The sequence below is a fragment of the Lynx canadensis genome, chromosome A3 (genome assembly GCF_007474595.2).
Source record: "Lynx canadensis isolate LIC74 chromosome A3, mLynCan4.pri.v2, whole genome shotgun sequence".
NCBI classification, from domain to species: domain Eukaryota; kingdom Metazoa; phylum Chordata; class Mammalia; order Carnivora; family Felidae; genus Lynx; species Lynx canadensis.
Window position 1 is genome coordinate 135,225,411 of NC_044305.1, and position 20,379 is coordinate 135,245,789.

Sequence of the window (20,379 nt, forward strand, 5' to 3'; positions counted from 1 at the left end):
AGGGGAATAGTGATGTAAAAAACAGCTGGAAACTAGATGTAGGATACTTATTTCTCTGGTGCAGTTTTGTTTTGTTTTGTTTTAGACTTCCTTTGGGGAATGAGTAATACAATTTCCTGCATTTTGAGTTTGATCGAATTTGAGAGAAATTCATTCCAACTCAGAGGATTTGGACTTTCAATTTAGATTTTGTTTCATGATTGAGCACCTGCTGTCTACCAGACAACGTCTTCGGTGCTTTCACATACGTGAACTTCGTTTGCTGAACTTACTCTTGTTGAATAATGTGAAGATCAGCAAAGTGTGGTCATGTTATGCAAAAAAAATCAAAAGTTTTATATACTGATTATATACACTAAGGTCATCATAGCTTAGTTACGGTCATAGCTTAGATATGTTCAAGGCCCATACAAGGAAAAAGCTTTCTAATTCATTTTTCTCTTAAAATATAAAACAAAAAAATGGAAAATGCAGGACAGCCCATCCTATTTTATTTTTTATTTATTTAAAAAGTTTTTATTTTATTTTTTTTAACCCATCCTGTTTTAGATGGGACACAAATATATTTCTGTTGTATGATAGTGACTTCAAATTTGAAGTAGAAATATCTTTTCCGGGAAAAAAAAAAATCACAAACCAAACTTTCAAAATCACCGAGTCTGGAAAGTAGATTATGAAGCGAATCTCTGTGTGGCTGCTTCACAGACTCGGGCAGCGTTCAAACGCCACCTAGTGACCGACACTGGCATGGCAGCTGGGTTACAATTTCTCCAGGCTTGGGCAAAAAAAATGGTCCATGATTTTGCTTTTTTGAAACAATGATAGGAAATTATTGTTTTCCAGGCAATGAGATACTGTCTAAATTACATAAACAAACTGTGTGTGATATTTCCACAAGTAGAGAACCTTTTCCCCTGACCCAGTTTAAGTGATATTTTCCCAAAGAAGCTAAGAAAAGGAAGGCACGGGTTTTCTCCTCTTCGCCTAGATTTTTTTTTTTTTTTTGGACCCAGATTATATCCTTGTTTCAAGTGATTCAGAGTTAGTTGAGAAATATTATATTGAGCCATGGCTTCATTTATGTAAAATCCAGGTACATTCTAGGCGTTTCCCCTCGTTCTTTCCTAGACAGCATCCCAGTGCCTTTTCCTAACAGATCAGACCAATCTAGTAGCCGTGATTTATCACAGACACAGGGACAACTGTCTATTCACATGCACTCATACGTTGTTGCAGGGAAGATCCCGGTGGCTTGGATAACAGGTGCATACAGCAATCTGAACCCTGACCACTTTGTCATGAAGTGTAAAGTGTGTATTTGTTTTGCTGAGACTCTTGGAGGAGAAAAGGGACTAGCGGAGAGAGCTAACATTCACGGAATAGTCAACATGGGCCAGGGGCCGTGCAGAGCGTGGGCAGATGAACTATCTCCGTCTAGGCCCTTACTGAACACCGATGAGATCATCATCTCCTGCTCTCTGAAAACATCTGTTGACTATTTCTAGACTCTGGGTTAAAAAGTCCAAGACCACGACGGTATGAAGGCAGAAAGGACAGAGTTACAGCGGGCAGACTAACCAGGGGAGGGATTGTGTCGTTGTTCTAGATGTGAAAATTGCGATCTCAACATTTAGCAAAAAAACAAAACAAAAAACAAAAAACAAAAACCAAAACAAAAAAACAAACAAAAGGCCCCCAACTCTGTCAAATGAAAGGTCTGATAAAAATAGCTTCAAAATTAGGAACACGGGAGTCGCAGAAAACACTGCTCAAAAAACTAAATCCTAAATAAGCGAATTAACTAAAGTTAAGGGTTTTGCATTATCTGTGGATTTTGATGATCCAGGAATTACCGTGGAGAACCAGGTAGCAGGTGCAACAGAAGATGGGATTGGGGGCCGTTGAGAAATGCAGCAGGAATTCCTGCTGAGCCCGGCCAGCACACCTCAGGTCCGAGCGAGCGTCCCCACGGGCGCGTTGAAGGCTGGGTCCACTTCCGGACCTACCAGTCCAGCTTCAGGTCTGCCTTGCTCCACACATATTTGCCTCCTCGCTTTAGAAACATCTTTTCATCAAATCCACTGAATTTTATAGCTTCTTCTACGCCAACATCCAGGATGGACTTGGAAGGATCCTTCCGCCCGTTCCTACAATTCAGGAAGCGCATCTAGAAAATTCATGACAGAAAGGGGATATGTTTGTATAACTGATTCCTTGAAACTCAGTGTTGGGGGGTTAATCCAGAATGATGTTTGGCTCTGGAGCCATTTCAACAAATATTTAGCGACAGGTGTTGGCCAGACACTACACTGAGGATGCCGACCTCCTAGAACACTCCTTCTCTGCTCGAAGAGCTCACTTTAACCAACAGAAACACGTTAGATCGACGAGCACATGATAAACCAAATTACATGCCTGCCACATGTCCCTCCATGGGTCGGGGGGAGGTAATGTTTAGAAATTGTAAGGTGGGGGGGGACCTGGGTGGCTCAGTCGATTAAGCGTTCAGACTCTTGGTTTGAGCTTAGGTCATGATCTCATGGTTGAGCCCCTTTGGGCTCTATACTGGCAGCACAGAGCCTGCTTGGGATTCTTTCTCTCCTTCTCCTCTCTCCCTGCCCCTCCGCCACTCGTGCTGTCTCTTTCTCTCTCAAAATAAAAGAATAAACTTAGAAAATTTTAGAAACTGTTAACTGGAGAGAACGGTGTTATAAATGCACAGAAGCATGACACAGGCTGGCATGTAGGTGATACTACTGGAATGAAAACTGTTCACGCACAGATATACAGGTGTAAAGTTAATAAAACTTTCTTTTGAGAAAGGGAGAGAGTGGGATAAGAAAGGAAATACCAAGGCGGGCAGGCACCAGACTGAAGAGTCTTATACGCCCTGTCAGGCGGGAATGAGGTCTTCACCCTTCTTAACACCCACCATGTCACTAAGCACCTTACGGTAATATTTGATGATTCAGAATGTTCTTAAATTACCAAAAGCAAATTTTGGTTCCACTATGTTTGTGCCAACTGTGTGGAGGCCAGAGAGTTTGTGAAGGAGCATTGGTCAAAACCCCCTGCCTATCATGATACTCCAAAAACAGAAGTAAATTCTGTTTGACTTTTCCTCTCTACCTTGAACCCTCTAACACTGGACATTAGCATCATTGCCTTTCTCCTTATGCCCCATAAAGAGAGTTTGTCCTACTGACAGACCATGAAATGGCTGTGAAGCATCATTGGTTAATTTGAAAATAATAAAATACCAAAAGTCAAAATGAGCATTTCTCATTTTGACAAGTTCCATGCATATGTTAAAACCATTGTTGTTGTCGGAGTTCATTTCTTTTTTTAATGCTTTTTTAAATTTATTTTTGAGAGAGAGAGACAGAGACAGACGTACCAACAGAGCATGAGCAGGGGAGGACAGAGAGAGAAGAAGGAGACACAGAACCAGAAGCAGGCTCCAGGGTCGGAGCTGTCGGCACAGAGCCCGACGCAGGACTCGAACTCATGAACCTTGAGATCATGACCTGAGCTGAAGTTGGGTGCTCAACCGACTGAGCCACCCAGGCGCCCGTGGAGCTCGCTCATGTCTTAGAAACAGGTCTTTGAATGGACTTGTTTGTCCTGTACTAGAAATATTGGCAATGGTTTATGAATCTAGCCAAAAAAAAAAAAAAGACGAAAGAAAAAAGTAATTTGTTTTCCAAATTTGAGAAGGGGAATATTTTCCTTCTTCTCTGGAAGGCAGAGCGGGTAGCAATCGTGTCAGTGACTTCTGGAGAGGAGCCGCAGGTAACCTCTTCTCACCAAAGCCAAGATTGATCAGGGGACAAGCTGGCAACATCAGAGGTATTAAAGGTGATGTGAGGTGTGATAGGACCTTCCTCCAAAGTACCCTGGGTGCCCTGGTGCTGGAGAACCCCCAGCCCAAGACAACAGGACACGCAGTGCCACTTTCTATGTGACACCTGAGGACCCATCGCCCCACGGGAGAAAGCCTGAGCCTTTAAATTTTATAATTCATGAGAAATACTCACATACTCATCCAGAATAAGGTAGGAATCTTTCATCTGCAAAAGAGAAATTAAATACAAATTTAGTTTCAAGTATATTTTTCAGTATGTGCGCTCAACGGTCGGTCTTACGGGGTTTGCGTGTTTGTGTTTTACTGCTTCCGGAGTCTGCATTTCTTATGCCACGTGAGTGTCTTTGGCTCTGTCCCTTACGAGGGGATCCATCAGTCAGGGCCCCTGTCCCCACCTAACATACATCTCCAGGGGCATCTCTCACAGTTTTCAGCAGGCTGGATTCTCTGCCCCAGGCTGAAAGGGTCAAAGGACACTGAGAGAGCTTCTCCGAGGATGAAATCCCCAGGCTAATTTCCCCATTTTCTCAAGCTGTGGGAGAGCCTTGTTTTTTATTCAGCATTCCCAATGGCTATTTTTCCACCATGCGTGGAATTTCCCCCATTTTCAATGGAATTAAGCTTTAAGGCTATTAACCTGGGAGTCTGCCTGCAGATTTTAATGTCACCTTCATTACCCGTAACTGGTTTTACCTTCTGTGGGTATATGAAAGGTGTCCCTATTCTCCTAGAGGAAGCTATACCTACCCTCTCGAGGCTGCGTCCTTGGAACAGCTCCCACCGCGGGAACGGTGGGCGGACACAGAGTCCAAGGACAGGGGCGGGGGAAGGGAACCTGAAGGTCTTTCAGAGGCCCTACAGCTGGCAGGTGTAGGGCTGGTGGTGGGTTCCAGCCCGAGGCTGCACCCTCCCATCCTCCTCGCTGAGCCCTCTAAAGGAGCAGTGTGTGGATCCCTTGAGCTAGAGAGGTCCCTGCTTGGAACAATCTCAAGACGTGACCATGTCTGCTCCATTATACCTTCTGGTTAGACTCGGGCACCAAGCAGGACACCTCTTTGTGGCGGTCTAAGAATCCTTCAAATTCTTCATCGCTGATGATGAATTGTTGCGCTTCTCTCAAGGCGTCTTCTCCAGAATTCTCCCCCTCAATGAGGAGGCACTGGAAGACCTGGAAGGCGAGGAGGGTGTTTGCTTAGCAGAGAGTGACCCCCCCCACCCCCCATGTTTACGTCCCAAACCTCACCTCCCCAGACCCGGCTTCGTGTCCTCTATGCAAGGAAGAGTCCTCTTACTAAAGAACATTATAGAAAGACATCGCTCTGGGTCCCTCAACGTCAGAAAGTGCAAACGGTCTGAAAATATAAAACTGGTAGAGTTTATGTTTGAGCCAGTCTGGCAATCTAACCTTTTCAGACCACCAACTAAGTGATGTTCACCACAGGGAATGAGAGTATGAAGAAAATAGACGAATCATTTGCGATCCACCAAGAAATAAGTATTTTCGAAATGCTGTCTCTGCTGACTTCAAACATCCCTTATTAAGCCCTCTACACTACGTGGGGCTTTTTTCAGTAGATATACAAGGATAGTTTCCAAAGCCATTAATAGTCTTTTAACATTCTTTTAAGTAAGTAAAGTGTGTGTGTGTGTGTGTGTGTGTGAATTATTATTCCATCATAAGGAATACCATCCTCTGAGAAGGAAAAAAACTGTCCCAGGGACCTGAGCAAGGTGGTAATAGGTGACAGCTGATCAAACACAGACCCAGCACAGAGCCCAGGGTTATAGGGTTTTCATGTAAGGGAGGGGGGATTACGCACAGCATGTAATTAACATTTTAGCCAGCTTAGAATTAATTTTGAAGCACCCTACATGTTGCCTTCTTTGCTCACTCTATTCCCACCCCCTTCTTCTCTGCTCCCTAGTCCTTAAACATCCGTCCCCGTGGACCCTGGTCACACGGTAGATTTACTATTTGCTTTCCTGGCTGTCTTGCTCTGTAGCCTGGGAGCTTCCTGGGAGGGGACACCTCTCATCTTTGTCCCCGCGGCACCCATCCCCAGTCCAGGCACAGGGTGAGGAGAGAGAGGAGGTCAGAGGAGGTCTCCACACAGGTGGGAATCCCAAGCCGGCTTGAATAGCAGGTGCAGTAAAGACACGCAGGGACTTTGGCCCTGGTGACTTTGGTTCCGGAATCCACCAACTTCAGTGGGGCTTGAGATGCAAAACAGGGGGAAGGGTGGTGGGATTAGATGGGGAAAGTCAGGTGCAGCCTGCTCTGTTGTCCCCAGAGCAAGCCTGAAGGTGATGGCAGACCCCCTGTGGACGAACACTGAGGTTTCTTCCCTCCTACTCTCGTTCAGTGCTGGAGTACTGAGCACGGGGCCTTCCGTGGAGGACACGGCCTCGGGGGTCCAGGCACCTGACCCAGGGGTGCTGCGTTTCATCAGTTTGCGGCCTGCAGACGCCAGTGATCTGATGCCAAAACTGCTTTTCAAACAGACAGTAGCTAATCTGCTCCCTCCAGAAAACTCAGGATTTTGAAAAGGCGATTCTGGAGTGACTCAGCACGCAGAAGCCACAAGAGGAGTTACAAGATGGGAGGAAAGAAGCTGTGGGATCAGGAAGTTACAAGGAGCTCCTAGCAAACCAAAGCCAGGTATGTATGTATGTATACACACACATACAGGGAGAGAGAAGCTAAAAAGAGAATAATGAGGAAGCCAGTAGTGGAACAGAGATAGGGGATCAGGGAAAAGGAGAGTGTCCGGCAGGTGGTTCTAGAAGGAGAGTCTAAGAGCTTTGAGCCTCGCCTCTGGTCCTCGTCCATCCCCCTTGCTGGACCACAGCCTTCGTTCCTGCCCCTGTCTCTCTTTCTTGGCTTTTCTCTAATTCCTTCGGGGCATGGGACGCAGGTCCGAGAAGCTGCGTTTCAAACAGTTCCTTGAGTTGAGTCTGAGGAACAGCCAGGGGTAGGAAAGTTTAATTTGTCGTTATCTGCAAGTGTCTGTCCATGGTGGGTGCTGTAATTACACCTTGAATTGGAACGTTAGACTTTTAGTAGCTGATGGAGGGATCGAAAGCACGAATCTCGGTGAATGAACTTTGCTGCAGCTTGGGGATGGTGTGGCCCCAATATCTACTAATAATTCAGTGAATAATATATTAACAGAATTTATGAAGAACATATATCCATTTATGAATAAGCCAAGAGTTTTAAGAAGAAATCCAGTATTACCATATTTAATAAAGAAATATCGGTTAGGTGTTGTATGGATATATGCTTTATTTTTTTAATGTTTATTTTGAGAGAGAATGAGAGAGCGAGGGAGGGGCAAAGAGAGAGGGAGAGAGAATCCCAGGCAGGCTCCGTGTTGCAGGCTCCATGTGCGCGGGGCTCACACTCATGGGCCTTGAGATCATGACCTGAGCCGAAGTCCGACACTTAACCGACTGAGCCACCCAGGCGCCCCACCTATGGACGTATTTTTTTAGAACACCTACAAGCATTGACTATATCTTTTGACCTTTATCCTCCCAATATTCCAGAAGGGAATCGGTTCCAGTTTTTAGAAGGGGGAATTGAGGCAAAGACAGCGTAAGCAGCCTAAAGTTTAACAGGGCTGGAAGAAAGCATGAGGACCCGGTTTCCTGGCTGGCTCCTTCAGTCCAGAGTTCTCTCTAACCTTGACATTTCGGGTTTCATTGACACAAGCGTCTCCCAAACATTTTCTGAGTTATACTCGGCAGAAGCGACACGGGACACGGTACTTACTTTCCAGCGGACCGGGTTCAGGGCTTTAATCTGCTCCCTCATATCCTCATCCACGTTGAATCGATTAATGACAGAATTTATTTTGAAGGCCACTCTATAATCTCTACACCATGTCCTCAGTTTTCGAAGATTCTCCACGTGGTTCTTCTTTCCTTGGCCACGACCAATGAGGACGTTGACTTGTTCATCAAAGCTGTCACAGGAGATGGCAAGGATGTCCAAATATTCACCTGAAGGAAAACGGGCATCTTTAAGCTTTTCCATTCAAGGACCAAACCTTTTAGGCCATTTATAGGTTTTTATGATAAAACGTGTCTTGTTTGTATCTAATTTTTCATTTTTTTTCAACTTTATTTTATTTGGGACACCAGGGTGGCTCAGTCAGTTAAACCTCTGACTCTTGATTTCAGCTCAGGTCATGATCTCACGGGTTGCGAGTTTGAGCCCTGCAATGGGCTCCGTGCTGACAGTGTGGAACCTACTTGGGATTCTCTCTCTCTCTCTCTCTCTCTCTCTCTCTCTTTCTGCCTCTTCCCCCACTTGCTCTCTCTCTCTCTCAAAATGAATTAAAAAACCTTTAAAAAGTAAAGTTTATTTTATTTATTTTGAGAGAGAGAATGTGTGAATAGGGAAGTAGCAGGGAGAGAGGGAGAGAGAGAGAAACCCCAGCATCAATGCAGAGCCTGATGTGGGACTTGATCCCACGAACCGTGAGATCATGACCTGAGCCTGAAATCAAGAGTCAGATGCTAAACCTGAACTTAAACTTACACTGAGCCACCCAGGTGCCCGAAGCCCAGACATTTTCTACCACCCACTCATTCCCCAGCCACATCTTCCCAGTGGACTAGGTTTGAGCTTTCCTCATTATTAGGACTTTGCAGAATTGGTTGCAAAGTTGATTCTTAAAACAACTCCCTAATTATAGAAACTAGGGGTTCCAAAACTCTGTAAGCAACTATTTTCTGATTTTCTAATCAGGGAGCAATTTGAAGTACGATGTGGGGGCTAATACGTTATCCACACGTACGTCCTCCGCCTCTCAATACAAACTGGGAACTGATGTGATTGGCCGTCCTGAACTCTGAACCATGAGTTGTGATCTATTAATTAATGTAGCTCCATCGTAGGATAACTAATCTTTAGTTTCTCCAAGGACAAGCACTTGTCTTTTACTTCTTTTAGAGGCTTAAAGTATCTAGCACAAACTGGAACCAGAGTGGGCAACTGACCATTATTTAAAACAACTCAAAATGGGGCACCGGGGTGGCTCAGTCGCTTAAGCACCTGGCTCTGGGTTTCGGCTCAGGTCATGATGTCATGGTTGGTGGGTTCAAGCCCTGTGTTGGGCTCTGTGCTGTCAGTGTGGAGCCTGCTTGGGATTCTCCCTCTCTCTCTGCCCCTGCCCCCTCTGGTGCTATCTTTATCTCTCTCAAAATAAAAAAAACTTAAAAAAAAATAAAGCGACTCAAAATGTTCTAAACATTGGTCCCAGGTAAATTCCCAATGGCTTACGATATTGAAGAAAGGAATGAACTGAGAGAGTGGTCTCTAACCCAAACAAAATCAAAGTTCCAAACTAGAATAGAGACCTGTCAGTTATGTTATATTAGTTGATTTCCAAGTCAGCTGAGCATCTCTGTCCATTAGTTTATTCTGTCGCTTCTCCAGCTTCTGCTCTATGATCATGATGCCCCCTCCTCCTGCTCTCGGATTTTCTTGTCGGAGCCCTTGTGAAGAGAGAGTCAGCAACGCAGACCTGTGTGCTCAGTCCTTGTAAGTCTCCAGGAAAGCCTGGAACCTTGATGGAGTCTTGGCCGATCCCTGCATATATGGATGCCAGCACGTTCTCTGGGTCTCCCTTTGATGATGTATGTATGTCTAGGGCACGTTCTATCAGCTTGTCAAGAGTTGTTGGGATTGTTATGCAAGATTCATGACGTACCTGGTTTCCTTGCTGGGAGTCCCGAGTTTCAGTTGCCGTGGGTGATTGCCCAACAGTGCGAGCCTAAGTGACCAGCCCTGCATAAAAGTCTCAGGCCCCAAGACTCCAATGAGCATTCCTCGGCAAAAACATTCCAAACACGTCCCTGAAGTGCTCGGCCAGAGAGAAAGCACGTCTTGTTCGCCCTGGAGGGGAAGGACCCGGGAGCCTGCGTCTGGCCTCTCTGGACCCCAGGGATGCACATCTTCTGCTGTTTCCCAGCTGTGTCCTTGGCTCTCAGGAACCTTAGCTGCGGCGATAAGTGGCCACTGAGTCTCGTGAGCGCTCCTAGAAAACTACCAGACTCAGCAGCTCCCTTTGTCCACTCAAGCTCACAGACTTACCCTTGGTCCTTTAAACCAGAGGTGGAAAACTGAGGCTTACAGACCACCCGGTGAGACACAAACGCTGCGTGGCTGGTCCTCGTGGCATCTCAAAATATTTCAAATTTCCGTGCAAATATTGAATTGGGAGATTTCACAGAGCATGTGGATTTCTGAAGTATCTTTGAGAGTTTCGGGACGTGGCGACACGTACCCCAAACCCCACGTAGGACAAACGCCCTTGGAAGCCCGTGGCCAGCTGGCGGTCAGCTCGTCCACCATGAACAGGACTCGGTGCTTCCCATCCTTCACAGCCTCGCGCTCTCTCACTGCTCCCCGCGGCTGGAGTGGGCTTTTCTCATGCGCTTCCAGCTCCGCTAACTCCCCCTGCCTCTCCCACACAGGCATCTAGGCTTCTGACCCTGGAGTGCAGCGAGCCCGCGGGGCCTGCTCCCCGTACCACGATGGCGCCCACATAGAGCCAGTGCTGGAGGGAGGACGTTACGCAGGGACACTGCCGGCAAGCCCGACCGATCATCCTCTGCTCACACGGTGCCCTAAGCCTCTGTTACCTCTCTGAATCTGGTTCCCAAAGTTTCCTCTGATGCTTCTGACCCTGATTCACTAAGCGGCTCCCTTCACAGTCTTCCCGGATTCACCTTTTCCGGACACTTTCGAATCTTGTCTTCCTGCTTACCTTCATCCCACGGGCTACACCACCCACATCCACCACTCCCTCCCCCCCACCACACCCGTGTCTTCACCATCTCCGGAGGGGCGTTTGGTCAGAGCCTTTCTGTGAGCAGCCTCAACAGAGAATAAATGCGGCCACGTTTTCGGTGGCGGCCAAGCTCACACCGCTCGTCCAAAGGGAGGACAGAACACTGTGCTCTAAGAGTTAGGTAATTGTCTCCTGAAATGATAATAGTAATAACCGCTAATATTTTCCGGGGCTCCCTAAGTTCCAGCCTGTGCTCTAGGGATGTTACATCTATGGAAACTCAGCTGTGAGGGACCTCCAGGGTCTTAGGATCCATGGTTCGCCATCCCGGCTGCAGAGCGGAGCCCCTCGGAGCCCCTCAGGTTGGTCTGTCCACACGCCGCGACGTTCTGACATAACGAGTCTGGGGTTCAGTCCCCCACGCAGATAGTCTATTTAAATGTCTTCAGCAGCCGCATATGTAGCCAAAGGAGGGGAGGACAGTTTTGGCCCAAATGCTTCACCGATGAGACTAACAGAATGACAGTTCCTTCGAGATTTAACAATTGAGCATTAGCAGCAAGCCATAAGGGTTTATTCTGCAGAATGGTGTCACTGTCCCCTGCTAGCGGCTAAGCTAAAGCCACAGGTGCCGATACCTGCTCACTTGGGACGCACAGAAGAGTCGCGGTTGCTAATATTTTCTGTTATCTGTCTTGCCATGCTTGTTTACGTGGAGCCCTGCAGCATGAAAACCTCTAACTGCGTGCCAGCCTTGTAAAGATATTAGAGTTTGGTTTCTCCTCCCTGCCCAACCCCCCCCCCCCCCCGCCCCCCAGCCTAAGGCCCCGGGATGGAAGGACCCAGAACCAACACTCACAGCGGCCACGACTCCCGCGTGACGCCAGGCAGCTCACCGTAAGTCCTGAACCAGCGCTCCCGGATCAGGCTCCCGTTGCTGACGATGCTCACGCTGGGCAGCCTCAGCTCCTCCTTGCAGAACCTCACCAGCTGGCCCAGGTACTTGCCCCGGTCATGAATGAATGGCTCTCCCCCCGAAAAGTTGATCTTCTCCATCCCTGTGAGAGGCCCGACGTGAATCTTTTATTCCCCGCCCCCCACTGCAAAACACCCCTTGTTGCTTTAACCGCAAAAGGGCTGTTTTCTCAAGGTAACAAAAACGAAATGATTATCTCCCCCCCCCACCCCCAAGCCTGGCTCCCCGTGCTTCCCACGGCGGGGAGGGACTCACACACACACAAGCCGGGGCCTACCCCTTGGCCCCTGCTTGAACACGGATGCATCTTACTAGGGAATCAGTTACACGGGTGAGAGACTCTCTTAGGAGGCAAAGGGGGTGCTGAGTCAACACAGGGATGTGCGAAAACCTCCTCCATCCCATCCAGAATGGTCTTTCTTGGCACCTTCTCAGGCCTAGACGGCCCCGCACGCTGCCCTGGGGGGGTCCCTTCCCTCTCTGCCTGCTGGATGCCTGTGGTTCCAAAATTCCTGCCCTTTCCTCTCTCAACGTACTCCCTTGGTTTGGAAAAGGCTTTCGAAAAACAATATGCAAACTATAGGACTTATGTTTCAAACGACACCTGTGATCAGTTGTTTGACCAGGTATATTATTCTGGGTGAAATCACTTTGCCCTCGGGATTTTAAGGGCATTACTCGTTGTCTTCTAGGTTTTCATACTATTGTTCAGAAGCCTGATAATACTTTGATTTGTAATCCTTTCGAAGGACATGATTTTGTTTTTTTCCCTTCCAGAAGCTTTCTTTCCAATGTCCCCAAATTTCAAGGTGATGTGCCTTAGTGAGATCTGTCTCTATTCACTGTTCTGGCCACTTGGCAGGTCCTGGATGGAAAAATACAGCTCCTTCGGGAACGGGAAGTTTCCCCTATTTTGTCGGTAAGTCCCACATCTTCTCGAACCTGCTTTTCTCCCTGGAGGTTCTGGTCTGTTGGTGCTCCGCTGGTAACCACCGCGCCCTCGGGCTGTGTCTCTGGAGTCCCATTTTCTCAGGACCTTATCTTTTAGTCTTTCTATCAAAATTCTAATTTTGGAAATCCCAGTGTCCACTCTCCAGACTCTCCCATATCCTGACTGTTTTCTCAGCATTGTGTTCCTTCTTATGCATAATAATTTTCCTCTCATCTCTCTGGGATGATCAGTTACAGATTTTTTTTTTTGACGTTTTCCTCTATTCTCTTTGCTGATTTGTTTTGGCATCTGCCTTTTACTTTGGGGTTTCTATTTGTCCCTTCTAATTTGAGTGAAGCATAAAAGAGCGGAACGGAATTTCCGTGATTCAGGAAGAAACCACGCAGATGGAGCGTTTCGGTACAGAGTGACAGAGCGAGAAATGGACTTATTCACTGCATAATGCCCCACATGCCGGTAGCCTTGGTGTTTCCTCTGGGCCATTTTGTTCTCCTGGAGAAGGACTCTTAATCTCCTGCTATGCCTGACCACCTGGCTGCCTGTACCCTGGAAAGTACCAGCAGGCAGGTTCTCAAACCCCGGCCTTCAGTGAGGGCTCTCCTCCAGGCCCCACCTGGGGTCCCTGAGCACAGCCTTGGTGGTCCAGATCCCTCAGAAAAGAGGCCGCCTGTCATCTGCAGGACTTGGAGAGGGACCTCGTTTGACTGTGGTGGGGAGAGCCGTGGAAGGGCCTTTGGCCTATTTCCTCCCTCCCGCCTCGCCCCCTACTTGTGGATCAACGCTGTGCTTCTGCATGATAACATGCTGCCCGTCTTTGAAATGTCCTACATTCCATGCAGCAGGCTGGTGAGCCTCTTACAGCCACTGCCCTGCAGACACATGCTGAAGGCGTCCGAGAGCCATAAACCGTTTAGGACAACAACCTGTGGATTTCCTTGTGGGCTTATGCCCCTTCTTTCAATGATGCTATTGGAACTTTAGTGGCATGAGGGAAAGACTGGAAGGACGCTCAGTAGAAAGTCCAGAAGGCCTAAATACACTTAGAATTTCTGCAGCGATATTGTCATAGTGGAGTTCATTTCAATTCAGTTCAGTTCAACTCGGTTGACTGCGTCTCTACCAGACGCTCTGTTCCACTGGCAATATCAGAGCGGGACGTTTCCAGAATGAACCCTTAATCGGCAAGCAACTAGCTCCGCTAAGTGAAGTTTGAAACGCACGCTTCATGGGACTCTAAGGGTGCTGATAGCTCAGGCACCGGACAGCCTGCTCGGATTAGAGACAGAAGCCACCACACTTCAGAGCATGCGAAGGAAAGGGCACAGGGTGACAGGCTGCTGAAACAGAAGCGTGTGTGGGCATCAGAGGTCAAAGGAGCAAGCATGAGACCAGTAAGAGCAGCAAACAGACCGAGTCATTGGAATAAAATAATTAGAAGCACCAAATAGACTAACGGAGAAGGTTGGGGATCTTATTAAGGGCCAAACAGCACAATCTGCCACAAAATTCCCTAAGATTTTTATTTGTGAACATCCATTCAACAAACTTGGTCCCTACAAAGTATGGAATACCGTGCCTGGCCATTTCATTTGTGCAAACTCACGGTAGCCCAGCTTTTAAGATGCTGTCCGGACCCGGTTTTGAGGTCCTGGCTGAAGGCTGGTCATCCTTAAATTCATCCTTAAACTCATTCAGCAAGGAAGGACCCTGGTTTTTATTATTTATTTATTGTTTAAAGTTTATTTCTGAGAGACAGCGAGTGAGCGTGTGCGCACACACGCGAGTCGGGGAGGGGAGGGGCAGGGAGAGGGAGCGAGGGAGTCCCAAGCAGGCTCCGCACTGTGAGCGCAGAGCCCGATGTGGGGCTCAAACTCACCAAAAGCAAGATCATGACCTGAGCTGAAATCAAGAGTTGGGTGCTTAACCAACTGGGCCACCCAGGCGCCCCATCCTGGTTTTTAGTTGCAGGGTTGAGCCCAGAAAGGTTCACGAATTATTCACGAATACAAGGCTAGGGGAAAAAAAAAAAATGCTGAGATGGATGTCCAAGCTCCAAAGCCTTCCATTTTGTCAGCGGGGCGGCCCTTCACCCCCGCTTGCCCAAGCTAGTCCCGCCTGATGGCAGACCAGATGTCACCTGTTATTCTTTTCAACACCGCCTTTCACGCTCCGGTGGGCCTACGACTGGACAGTGATAAGTCCTATCCCCTCACTGGTGAGGGCTAGGAGCCTGGCCGTGTGGCGGCGGTTATATTTAATAAAAACATCATTATTCCCTAAAGTGTGGTTAAATAGGGTCAGACAAACTAGAGAGCGTGAGACAGTGTGTTGGCCAGTGGCGTGGCCCTTGATGAGTTTGAGGGTAAGACGTAGAGGGGATGAAAGGAAGAGAGAGCTGAGGGAACGGGATGTGGATGCGTAGTTAAGATCTTAGATGTGGAACAATGACTTCACAATGATCTTTTTTTTTTTTTATTAAATTTTTTTTTTTCAACGTTTATTTATTTTTGGGACAGAGACAGACAGAGCATGAACGGGGGAGGGGCAGAAAGAGAGGGAGACACACAGAATCAGAAACAGGCTCCAGGCTCTGAGCCATCAGCCCAGAGCCGGACGCGGGGCTCGAACTCATGGACCGCGAGATCGTGACCTGGCTGAAGTCGGACGCTTAACCGACTGCCCCACCCAGGCGCCCCAGACAATGATCTTAACATACAAGGAGTGATCCTATTACAGCCCAGATCACTACTGACCCCCAGAGTGGCTACCTTCTATTCCGTGTTCTCCGTGTAAAAGCGAGAGGAATCAGTAATATTCTGGAGAAGCATCTTCAGCCGGAGTAGTACATTTTAATTGTAAATATAATTTGCATTTAGATTTAAATTTTTAATCACCACCAAAGTAGATTTTTCCTATTTTAGACAGAAATCTCACCTACAGGGCACATAACCTATACTACACCTTAATCATTTTAAGTAATTTTGGTTTTATTTACTTAAAACTGAGAGGTCACCATATAAGGGTTTTAATTATAACTAAAGTAGTTTAGGCCCTATTAAGAAACATCTGAGCATTTGCTTATCTGTGCCCCGTAGCTACTTTTTGAGGTTGGCATATGAGTTACCTTTACACACATTTTAAAGATTAGTTAACTTACATTCAGAAAAGTTAAATGTCTTGGCAAGTCACATAAGTGCTGCAGCAAGAGCTCAAGTCCTGCCTTGCGAGTCAAGAGTCTGAGCTCTTTCCAGGACGCCAGACCTCCCTTCATTTGCTCATGTCTCCAAAAACATTTATTACCCCCCTATTACATTCTAGATATTCTCCTAGGCACAAAAATACACAGAATGCTAACATTCAGCCTTGGAACTCAAACCCTTTGGGGACCCAGATATTAAAAATAAAACAGCCTGGGGTGCCTGGGTGGCTCAGCCGGTTAAGCGTCTGACCTCAGCCCAGGTCATGGTCTCATGGTTCGTGAGTTCGAGCCCCATGTCAGGCTCTGTGCTGACAGCGTGGAGCCTGGAGCCCGCTTCGGATTCTGGGTCTCCCTCTCTCTCTGCCTCTCCCCAGCTCATGCTCTGTCTCTCTCTCAGAAATAAATATTCAAAAATTAAAACAATGGAATGAAACATAACTTAAAAAGTTGCTATAGTACACGTTCATAGCAGGCACCGTGGGATCACAAATAAGGGGACAGGGCGTTCCAGAAAGAGAGGATAGCGTGATCACAGGCCTGATTTATGCAGGTGGTGAAGGGGAATGAGTATAACATGATGTGTCTGGAGCATAGGGCACTGAGGGCATTGGGGTGAAGGATGTTGAGGTCCCCGTGGGGGCAGCAGAGACGATTATAAGAATCGCAGCAATCCAGCTGAGAAATGGGGAGACCCTGAGCCAGACCCCACGGGAACAGTGAGGTGGGACTCCACTTGGCTGAGCGGCTGTGGATGGTTGAGCAAACACCACGGGCAACAGAAGAAATCAGATCATTCCATTACGTAAAGTACAAAGTCAGGCAAAAGCCATCTGTCTGTTAGAAGACAAACTCGGGGTTACCCTTGTGGGGGCGGGGCAGTGATGGAAGGGAGACGTTTCTGGGCGCTGGGACGCTGTCTGAGTGCTGTTTATCTGGGCGTGGTTATTTTGTGCAGTTCACTCAGCTATGCCCTCAGGACGGGCGCGACTTTGTGTATGTGTGTTCTACTTCTACAAAAAAGCAAAACAAAACAACACAACAGTTAAGCAAGTTGAGAAAAAGTTGGCAAGGTTGCTGAAGTTGCCAGCTTCCCAGGAGCTCCGGGAAAGACAGGAAGACCAGGTGAGAAGGAAGGACGGATGTGGAGGGGAAGGTGCTGCCTCGGAATCACGTACATGCCGAGCCTTCTCTGAGATGCTTCCACTAGCGTGGAGAAGCTCAGTAGGCAAGTCTTGGGATCAAAATCATTGTCGTATTTGTACTGCAAACAGTTTCTTTACAGTTTCATGGGAGAGGGGTGCCTGGGTTGGTCAGTCGGTGAAGCACCCGACTTCGGCTCAGGTCATGATCCCATGGTTCCTGGGTTCGAGCCCCGTGTTGGGCTCTGTGCCGACAGCTCAGAGCCTGGAGCCCGCTTCGGATTCTGTGTCTCCCTCTCTCTCTGCCCCTCCCCCGCTTGCGCTCTGTCTCTCCCTGTCTCTCAAAAATAAACAAATGTAAAAAAAAAAATTTAAAGTTTCATGGGAGGCACACATACATAATCGAAAGTAAGAGACTGGAACACTGTAGTTCCCAAATCAGAGTTTCTGTCTTTGTTTTCAACTTTCCTCGTTAATTCTTTCTGGAAACCCCCCACTGCTTTGGTGCTTTGGACAAACTCAGAGAGTAGAACGGTCCCAACCTGCTTCTTGGCAAACGGTGGGGGGGGGGGGGGCACTGGGAGCCCGGCAGGTGCAGGGACCTCTGCTCACCTGGAAGCTGTGGGAGGGATGGGTTTGCGGTCCCTCCGGGCTGCACCAGCCGACTGGTTCCGAAGGCCCGGGCATCGCCCCCAAACTCGCCCCAGTTCTCCCTCGCGGGACGGACGCGCTGCAGGCCCTCTGCCACCTGTGCGCATCCCCAAGCCCGTGGCCGCGCCCCGACTTCCTCCCGGGCCCGGGGACTCACCGGCTTCCTGCAGCAGCCGCAGCCCTCGCTTGGCCTCGCCCAGGGGCAGCACGAAGGACGTCTTGGCCGTGTGGAAGCAGAAGCCACACTTGTAGTTGCACCGGCGGGTGAAATGGTAGTTGACGCTGGTGGGGGTGGTGGGCTGGTCCGGGCCCCGCCCGCCGTCCCCTCTGCTCTCCTGCGGTTCTCCCCGGCCCGGCTGCTGCGGTGGCCGGGCGCTCTGGCCCCCTGGCAGCCAGAGTGTGGCCCTGAGCCAGAGGACCCAGGGGACCAGGCCGCTCCAGAGGGAGCGCAGGGGCTTCCTGAAAGCGCTCAGCAGCTTTCCAGCAAAAGCCACGGGCACCAGCATCCACATGGTGGCCAGGCTCCCCGAGGCTGTCCTGCCGCCTGGAGACAGGGCTTATATGTGCCAGGAGCAACCTGTCACATGGGCTGGACGGACACACTTCTGACTAACTCTCGGCTGAGCTCAAGTTTCGATTTTCCTGTTCGTGAAAATGAAAGTTGGGACGGGGCCAAGGCTGAAGGCTGGGGATCGGGGCCAGCATCGGCCCGGCCCGGCCTCACCTTTCACCTGTCTTGGGGGCCGGCACGGGCCTTCTCACTGGACACAGACCAGGACCTCGCTCTCTGTCCGTCTGGCCCTCCGTCCAGCAGGGAGCCGCAGCCCGGACAGAGATGCCCCGGCTCTCCGGGCGGCACGTTCCTCACACATGACGCTTCCTGCCGCCTCCCCCAGCGAGAGTCTGGTGTGAAAGCCACAGAATGAATGGCACGGGCAGCCCTTGCAGGGCGGGGACAGGACCCGTGGGCCTCGGCGCCCCTTGCAGACCGTGGTCCAAATGCACAGGCACATAATAACACCCATCTTCCATCCACCTTTAGCTGTCCATCTCCACCTTCTGTATTTTCCCAGCGTTGAAACTCAGACACTTACACTCTCCTGCATTTTATTGATTGATTGATTGATTGATTGATTGATTTAAAGTTTTTTTTATTTTTAGTAATCTCTGCAACCAACATCAGCCTCGAACCCACGACCCCAAGATCAAGAGGCGCTCGCTCCTCGGACCGAGCCAGCCAGGCACGCCATTTCTATTTTACTTTTTTTTTTTTTTCAACGTTTATTTATTTTTGGGACAGAGAGAGACAGAGCATGAACGGGGGAGGGGCAGAGAGAGAGGGAGACACAGAATCGGAAACAGGCTCCAGGCTCCGAGCCATCAGCCCAGAGCCCGACGCAGGGCTCGAACTCACGGACCGCGAGATCGTGACCTGGCTGAAGTCAGACGCTCAACCGACTGCGCCACCCAGGCGCCCCATTTTTTTTTTTAAATATATACTTCTTTTTGTGAGAGAGAGAGTGGGGGGAGGAGTAGAGAGAGAGGGAGACACAGAACCCGAGGCAGGTTCCAAGCTCTGAGTTGTCAGCACAGAGCCCGACGTGGGGCTTGAACTTGCCAACTGTGAGGTCATGACCTGAGCCCAAATCACACGCTTAACCAACTGAGCCACCTGGGCGCCCCATTTCTATTCTACATTCAAAAGACCATAGGAAAATCAGAAGCTTTGCTAAGGTTCTTGTTCATTGTCAAGAATTACAGCAGTTTCTTCCTGATTTTCAGTTTCCTAGAGAGCATTGTCGAATTTTGTGCTGAACCTTTTTTTTTGCTTTAGCTGTCTTTAATCAGAATTGTCTTAAAAATTCTTTTTAATGTTTACTTTTGAGGCAGAGAGAGACAGAGCATGAACGGGGGAGGGTCAGAGAGAGGGAGACACAGAATCTGAAGCAGGCTCCAAGCTGTCATCACAGACCCTGACACGGGGCTCGAACTCAGGGACTGTGGTTCGAGCAGGTGGTCTTAAGTTTTCCTGAAGCTCATGGAAAGTTGGGACAGTCCTGGTAGGTAAGCTTCTGGAGCCACAAACCGAGCTCGTCACGTACTGGCTCTGGGGCTTTGGTAAGTTGCTTTATTTCTCTGGATCTCCGTTACCTCATCTGTAGGTCCAGATAGCTCATGCAGCTTTTTTTGTGTGTGAAGACTGAAAGTTCTCATTTCTGTGGATCACGTCAACTGGGACGGTGTCTGGAAAGTGGCACGTGATCACTTGGGGTTGGCTATTGTTATTCTGGCGGTGTTGTGTTCTAAATAGAAACAAAGATGACTTTCACTTTACTTGGAAAGAAAACTGAAAGCAAATTCAGCAAAATAGCAAGCCTGTGTGTAATGATTTCTGGTTACACACTAATGGATATAACGCAAGTGCTTGAAATCTTAGCCCAAAGCATTGTAAAATCTCACTGTCGTGTGGCTCAATCAGGAAATACTTTTTTTTTCCCCCGGATCACATGTGTTTGAAGAAATGAAAACCAAATCGGTTTACATTTCAAATTGAGTATCAGGTAAGGCACAGAGGGTGACCATGTAGGCTTTTCAAACCAGACCTTTTAAGGTCTGAATCCTAATTCGGCCAAGAGTGTTTCATTTGGCGTAAATTTCTTCATCTGCCTGATCTTGTTAACACATCTGGAAATATGGATGGTAATGTCACACTCACACAGGGCATTTTAAGGATTCAAATGTATATTCAGCACCGAGAGTAGTGCTTGCGTGATAAATTAACCATATCTAGCAT

The 20,379-nt window shown here is 48.4% G+C and overlaps 1 protein-coding gene across 1 annotated transcript; it reads right to left on the bottom strand.

Moving 5' to 3' along the window:
* Window positions 1-1,321: 1,321 nt before the first annotated feature.
* RSAD2 (radical S-adenosyl methionine domain containing 2) lies at window positions 1,322-18,394 on the bottom strand. Its single transcript, XM_032592727.1, has 6 exons — window positions 17,743-18,394; window positions 11,565-11,726; window positions 7,641-7,870; window positions 4,884-5,033; window positions 4,038-4,070; window positions 1,322-2,167 (listed from the first exon to the last, which is right to left on the bottom strand). Exons 1-6 carry the CDS (start codon window positions 18,095-18,097, stop codon window positions 2,003-2,005), a joined length of 1,095 nt encoding a protein of 364 aa, XP_032448618.1. The 5' UTR covers window positions 18,098-18,394; the 3' UTR covers window positions 1,322-2,002.
* Between the last annotated feature and the right edge of the window lie 1,985 nt (window positions 18,395-20,379).